We start from the raw sequence: 7,824 nt of genomic DNA, 5'->3' as shown, positions 1-7,824 counted from the left end.
GCTTCCATTCTGCCCACCATAACTTGAATTGTTGAACATCAAAAGGAGCTACTATCCAATTGGTCAGGTCAATGGTGCTGGAATCGGGCACTAAGTTGCACAGCCGATTATAGTCAAGGCCCTTGGTGAGCGCATCTCGAAATTTTGCACGGCCAGCAAAGTAAGCCTGAATCGGCAGCTGACCGAGGGCGATTTGCCGTGCTGCAACTGATGGGTTGTAAAACTCATAAGTTGGGGAATCCTTTCTGGAGAAGAAGTTTGTAGGTAAAATCCCTGACTTAATCAAGGCGTCCGTGAGGTCGTTGTCAAAGGTGTTGGACGTCGAATCATAGCAGAAGGGGAGCTCAAAAAGTGGCTCTATTCTCTGGTACGGGTACCAACTGGTAGATTATTCACTAAAGCCGTTGTAAAAGCATCTGAAGTATTCGGCTGTCTGGGTGGCGATAAACTGGCAACTAGGGAAAGCTGATGCTGCTTTGCCAAAAGAGGTGCATCGGCGCCGCACGGTGGGGTTTTCCTCTGACTCAATGTTGGGGAATGTCTTGGTCTCTATCTGTTGCTGGGAGATCTTGCTCATATACAAATTAAGCCAGAGGGTGATGAACCACCAGGGGCCACCAGGGTTACCAATCAGCTCTCCCTTTGACAGCTTGACGCCGATCTGGTGCATCATACGGTAGGCCAATCCCAATAGGTGTTTTCCTAAAGGAACATTTGCTCCTCTTGACAGGGCTTCGGCCAGGGCTTGTGTGTTGGAAGAAGGGCCGACTGCTCTGCCACAGAAAAGATGTTTCTCTAGCCACATCATCAAGAAGGCCGCGTATTCTCTCTAATTGGCCCGGTCCTCTTGTTCTTGTTGATGTACCCCTTGAGGCGATCTCGTGTTTGATGACATGTTGTCGGGCTACTCATGTTATCATGTACCTTCGTTAGAACCTTAACGTAATCGTCTTCCACTGTGTTTTATTTAAGACTTCTACTTTGTAATCTATCTATTTAATTTGAACTTGGTTTGTAAATTAATTTGTGTACCCTATGTTTGTAAACTGAAATACCATGTTGTATCATTTGTGCTCACCTTCGTGTGAGACTTGTTGCATATTTTTTCGATCGAGATATTCAATGGTTGAATCGGGCTTGACCCAACATACTATCAGATTACACCATTGTAAGTGCGTATTGATCGGATTAACTATTAAGAGCAGTGGCGAAGCTAGAGCGAAATGGAGGGGGGTGCAAGAATAAAGAAGGGATAAAATATAATTACCAAACCGAAGAATTCCACAAACAATATTTTAAGAGAAAAAATAAACTAATGAAAAAAATAAAATACATTACCTTTAACCTTCATCATCAAATCTACGACCTTGCATTTTCATGAAGCGACGAACCACGGCCTCATTGGTGACTTTCAACAGCTCTTCTTTCTCCACATAGCAAATAAGGCTATTGCTCATACATATATCACCAATGCGATTGCACAATTCTATTTTCACAATTTTCATGGCTGAGAAACACCTCTCAATTGTAGCAGTAGCAATAGGTAGCACTAGCACAAGCTTCAAAAGTTGATAAACCATTGGATAACGTTCATGTTTTCTAGTCTTCACCATTATTTGAGAAAGCTCGGCAACACTTTCTAGGTTGGAGAAGCTTTCATCATCTCTCCCATCATATATGTATAGGCCAAGCTCGTGGTTAAGATCCCTCAAATTCCTAGAATCAAAATCATGTGGATCAAGCTTTGCTAGGCTCATCAAATTTTCTATACTAAAATCATGAAATGAGTCTCTTGGACTAAAAGCTGCTGAGCAAACAAGCAATTGAGAGCTTGTCTCGTTGAAGCGGCTGTCAAGCTCTTGAAGTAGCCAATCAATAACATCATTAAAACAATCTACTTGATAATAATGCTTGTTCGTAATTCCAGATTTATGCCTCCACTTCTTCTTTGGATCAATATATTCATCTTCCATTTCCAATTTGCAAATATCATTCTTGTCACAAAATCCATGCACATCATCTAATAGCATCACCTACTTTTCTCTTCTAAGTTCATCCAATTGGCATTTAGTTGCTTTCACACATTTAATAGCATTCACTATGTCCTGATCCTTCTATTGCAATGCTAATGACAAGGTATTTGTGATTCCTAATATAGTCAACATGAGATGCAAATAGAAGACAAAGTCAAAAGACTGGAAGTATCGTAAAAGGTTTGATGCTTGATCTCTGATTTTCCAATCTTTTTTTATCTTTTTCCATAATTTCCAGTACCTTGACCTTTGTAGGAAACATGTCAACCAAACTTTTGAGAGATTTATAATGGGAACTCCAACGAGTATCTCCAGGTCTTTGAAGACTTTGCTCTTGATTCAACCCTATCCCGGTCTGAAGCTGCCCGCAGCCTAATGCTTTACTCATTTATTGAAGATTGATATCTCTAATCATGTCCCTTCTCTTAGATGATCCACCCACCACATTCAATAAGATAGAAATCATAGTAAAAAATTCACTAACCCCTTTATGCTTTCTCGCAATGGCCACAAGGACTAATTGGAGTTGGTGAGCAAAATAGTGAACATAATAAGCTGAAATATTTTCTCTCATGATCAATGATTGCAAGCCGTTGAACTCACCTCGCATATTGCTAGCACCATCATATCCTTGGCCTCTAACTTGCTTTAGGCTTAACTTAAGATCAACAAATAATGCATCAATAGCAGACTTGAGACTTGCAGAATTTGTTTCGTCCACATGAACAAGACCAACAAATCTCACTTTAACAATTCCACATTTATCTACATATCTTAAGACAATTGCCATCTGTTCTTTCCAAGAAACATCTCTCGACTCATCAACTAGCAAGCAAAAAACATCATCCCCAATTTCTTCTAGAATAAAGTGTAGCACTTCCTTTGCAAAATAATGCACAATATCCTTCTTATTTCAGGAGCAATCAAAAGGCTGTTATCCGATTTCTTTTTATCTACTACCTTTCTTAAGGTCGGATTTTGCTCCTCTACAAAATTACAAAATTGCCTGAAGTTCCCTTTAATTAAGGACTTCTTTGACTCGTCATGGCCCCGAAATGGCAATCCTTGCTTCACCAATATTCTAGCAACATCAATAGACCCATTCAAATGAGTAAAATAGTCCTTCTTAGCAGATTCACTCACATCATGGAAAGCAACATCAATGTGTTGTTTTGTTTGTAAGAGATCATCACATTTCTTCATTGCTAGATCGTGTGAGCCACCGACGTTACCAACATGATTTTGTAGCCTTTCCTTTCTATGATAGCTATTCCAACCATTTTTAACAAATGCTTCATATCTACCATCTTTCTTTTCTCTAAACAAGAAACAATAAAAGCAATATACTCTATCTTTGGACTCACTATATTCAAGCCAACCTCCAAACTCATCGAACCGTTCTGGAACAAACCTTCTTGGAACTCCTCCAATCTCTGTCACAGGAAAACGAACTATGCGAGGTTGGCAAGGCCCATTCTCCAAGTACTTTCTTCTCACCCTCTCTCTAACATTAGGATCATAATCATCAATTTGTTTCCTTAATCTTGGATCAGACTTAACCTCCTCCCAGTTGATATCATCCGGCTCCGGTGCTTTCCTTTTGTAAAATCGTTCCATTAATTGACCTGTCATTAGTAACCTAATATGTAAATATGTACTAATTTGTTGGTTGCATAATTTAGGAATAAAGAACAGAATCCATGGGAAATTTGAAATAGGATGACATGCTAAATGTTTAAGTGGCACCTTTAAGAATTCAAGACTAAATTCTCCTGTGCGATCACTCCAATTCCCCAATTGAATCCCGGTTGTACCAATAAACCCTACAGTACAAAAAAGAATACCCAATCATTAAGGCTTTCCGATTATATATATAACAAATCAGATTAATTAAGAAAGAAATAATAAAAAGATTAATCAAAACCTGTGGAGAAGGGGAGGGGAGGGCGACAGGGCATCGTGCGGTCGTGGGCGTGGCGCAAGCAAGCAGCCTTGGGCTCTTGTCTCCTGGGCGCACTAGCGCCATTTTCTACCGTGAGTCCGCAACGGCAGCGAAGTGCCAAGGCCGCAAGGGGCTACCGCGGTGGCGCCTGGCACGTAGGTGCGGCAAGGATCGCCTGCCACTCTGCCAGCGGGAGGCGACGCAGGCGGTCGTCAGATCATCGTGCCGTGGGAGGGGAAACGGCACCAGGTGGCAGGTGATCATCACACGTGGTACTGGCGTCAGTCACCAGGCGCGTGGAGTTGGACTTGGACTGCTGGGCTGCTTGCTGTTGCAACACGCCGATCGCCAACCATCAAAAATCTGGGCCATTAATGATTAACGTGCTGATGCATTTGGGCAATTGGGCTGCTGGCTTGGCAATCTAGGCCATGGGGGTGCAGCTTGTTGGGCCAAGGGGGTGCATAAAGGGCCAAGATGTGGGGGTAAGCACTATTTTTTTGGGGGGGGGTTCATCTACACCCCCTACTGACTACTGGGCTTCGCCCCTAATTAAGAGGATGGTTAACGCACTTAAGCTAGTTTAATTTGGGCAGTTCTGCCACAAAACCATGCCAAAGATCTCTTGGGTGGGCGGCGACCGCGCTTCTAGCATCGTGTTCTTCTTGAAGGTGCCGTCTTTGGAGTTTCCGTTCTGCCTTCCCTGTCTTCCAGACGGCTTATCTTCGGTGTCGGTGGTGCTCTAGGATGTCAAGATGGGTAGATGCAGGGATGAGTGGATCCTTCTTCTCTCTCGACCTCTCCCCATGTATCCCTCCCGTGATGGCAACCAAGAGCCCCCCATGCTTGTTGATGTGCTGGTGGGCGTTGATGGTTGTGGGCAGTGCGCTGGAAGCTTCCCTGTTAGGCTTAGCAATGATCGATCACGCATAGCAACGGTCGAGTTGGTGCTAGGCTCTGACCTTGGTGGATTGGGCCATGTGGTGGAGTGGGTGGAGATCAAGTCAAGGACTCGAGTTGCGGATGTCCATGATGGCGGGTGGCGACCAAGAGGTGGACGTTGGTGCAAGGTCTAAAGGGCACAACTTCTGCTTGGCGTTTGAGGGCGACGGTTTGGTGGGGTCGTGCGCCAGTGTGACCACAAAGTTGGCATGAGGCCGACGTGTAGGAGGTGACCAGCAGATGTACATTGTCGATGTGACCTGTGTGATGAGGCGTTGGGTGGTCCCACGTAGCGATGGCAGCTCCGATGCAAGGTGGTCTTCTGACGGTTGCTGGAGGCCCCGTGTGACATTTCTGCTATTTTTGAAAAGGTGTCTTAGTTGCTTGGTGCCACAGTGTGCGACCATATCTTGTCGGACTCTGCTAGTAGATTGATGGCCAGAGGCAGCTACTCATGCATCGGCGTGACGGCTTGCAGCGTTCTACGGCGGTTAGCCCTGCTTGGCAAGAGTTATTCCAGTGCAGGACAACTCCGTGAGGCGGCGTAAACGGATCCGATGGCATGATAGCTACACGACTTGCAGCGGACGACGGCGGCTAACCCTGCATGGCAGTGGTTGGCTCGGTGTGGGACATCGTCAGCAATGACAGCGCTAGCGGTGATGATGGATTGTCCTCTATCGGTCTTGTGCCCAGGTGATGGTGACGCAGTAGGGCACACGAGCGATGGTGACGCAGTAGGGCACACGAGCGATGGTGACATGGAGTGTTTGGGTGGTGTGGTACCCAAATCTGACCAACCAGGATTGTTTAGTTGAGTTGAGTTTCCGTGTGTGTTAATTTCCTAATCCGACCTGCCGGTATTTGTTTCACATGCTTTTTCTGTAGTTTCTCTCTACTTTTCCTGATTATGGCCTTCCAGGGACATGACCATGTATTTTTTGCTATATCAATAGAAACGTACGTGTTAGGTGCTGTTCGTTCAAAAAAAATTGTTCAATTGATTAATCAGAACTACACTGGCATTTACCCTGTAGTTTCTGGATAAACTTCTCTGTTAGGAATGGCACAGCAGCAAAGATAGATGCTCCTGTAGACCTTTCATATGGACCTAAGCCCATTAATTCCAACAGCACCAGCCAGGTCGTTTTCTTATGGGCCTTATCTCGTTTTGAGTTAAAAACAGTTGCGTGATGGGCTCAGTACTCTGGGCATAAAATTGGGCCACATTTGGGCTGATTGTCTGTAGGCCGAACTCGGGAAGTGGACTTGGGCCACATTTAGCGATGAAAACGGACGGGAACGGGCGGAAAACCCTTAACCATATCCCGTATCATTTTTTTCACCGGAAATGGGAGCGGGAGTGGAACGGGAACCGGATACACGGTTACATGAAAACGATCAAATATGGATGGAAATATAACGAAAACGGTTGGAATCAGGATCATACACTGGGACAACAGGTTCCAAAACATGACTAAGTCTATAGCACACACTACTGCTACTACACCTAGCACTCTAGCAGTCCTACTCCTACATTGTACTGGGCACTTCCTGACTTGAGTCCTGCATTGTGCAGTCTTGCAGCACGGTGGCACCAGCCACCAGGTGACCAGGAGGTCAGGCGCCAACCACAGCAAGCAGCTAGCACTCGCCCTCTAGCACTAGCAGCAACAGCAAGCCAGGCTGTTAGCAACAGGCCAACAACAAGCTAATAGAGGACGGAGGCGTGGGCCTTTGTCCTCTTGCTCCACTGCGCGACATCCTCAGCCGCTCAGAGTATGGGGGCCTTCTGCCCAGGCACCGGCGAGTCAAGGATAGCAGTGTGGGTCTCATGCCCGGGTGGAGGCGCAGCAGGGCAGGGCCGGAGGGGTAGGCGAGGTGCGACGAGGCCTCATGCGCTTGTTGGGCTGACCATTTGCTGAGGCTTGAGGGTTGGAATTTGTAATATTGGGCATGTTCGTTTCAGCTTATTCAGCTAGCTTATCAGCCACCAAACAGTGTTTTCTTCTCATAACAAATCAGCCGTTTCAGTTTTTCAACCGGCTTATAAGCTGAAGCGAACAGGCCCATTAGGCCTATCCCGTATAAACTGAAAACGGGATGAATACAGGTGGGATACCCCCTCACCCAGATCCCGTCCCGCTTCCGGTTATCCTCATCCTGTTTCCCGTCCCGTTTTCGGACTTTACCATCTCATTTTCATATAAGGTAAAATATAGGATAAATATAGAAAAATGGGCAGGTGGGAACAAGATTTTGTCCGTCTGTTTTCATCCCTAGTCACATTGCAAAACATAGAGAGGTGCAGAAGCGAGAAGAAGACACGGGCATCATTCATTAGCCTTCTTGTTTTCTTTGAGAATTGAGACACACGGTAAGACCCCTCCATTTTTTTTAAAAAAAAGGGCAGGATTGAGGCACACTTAGAGCAACTACAGTCTCTTAAAAAAATTCTCCCCCAAAACTATATATTGGAAGCTCTTCTAAAATTTTCTTTCCCCAAAATCTTATCACACCATAGCAGATCTCCAATAACTAGCCTCCTCAATATTTCAAAACAGACCATGTTAGCACGAGTGGACCATCCAGTTGGACCGCCCCTCAGGATCTCACCTACCCCTCGTGATTTCCTTGTGGGAATGGATCAGCACGTGGGAAAAAGGAGGAGCTGGACCTTGGGGGGAGGGGGGATGGGGAAAGAGCGAACATGCGGGACATTTGTGGGACAACGGACCTTGGGGGGAGGGGGGAGGGGGAAAGAGCGAACTCGCGGGACATTTGTGGGACAACGGAAGCTACTTTTGCATCGCCGTATATTTTGCAAGCTGTTTGGGAAAGTTGTTGGTGCTTTTTTTTTTTTTTGCTTTATCTCCCTAACTCATGTATTGAGGCTAATAAAAGAAA

At 45.4% G+C, this 7,824-nt stretch overlaps 1 protein-coding gene and 1 pseudogene across 1 annotated transcript; both read right to left on the bottom strand.

Moving 5' to 3' along the window:
- Nucleotides 1-1,340: 1,340 nt before the first annotated feature.
- On the bottom strand, nt 1,341-1,973 carry LOC140221919 (uncharacterized). Its single transcript, XM_072291872.1, has one exon. The coding sequence runs from the start codon at nt 1,971-1,973 to the stop codon at nt 1,341-1,343; it is 633 nt and encodes a 210-aa protein (XP_072147973.1).
- Nucleotides 1,974-2,281: 308 nt separating this feature from the next.
- Nucleotides 2,282-3,236, bottom strand: LOC140221918 (uncharacterized; annotated as a pseudogene).
- Between the last annotated feature and the right edge of the window lie 4,588 nt (nt 3,237-7,824).

This window comes from Setaria viridis, chromosome 2, assembly GCF_005286985.2.
Source record: "Setaria viridis chromosome 2, Setaria_viridis_v4.0, whole genome shotgun sequence".
Lineage (NCBI taxonomy): Eukaryota > Viridiplantae > Streptophyta > Magnoliopsida > Poales > Poaceae > Setaria > Setaria viridis.
The sequence above is the reverse complement of the archived record's forward strand: the minus strand, read 5'-3'. Positions and strand labels throughout refer to the sequence as shown.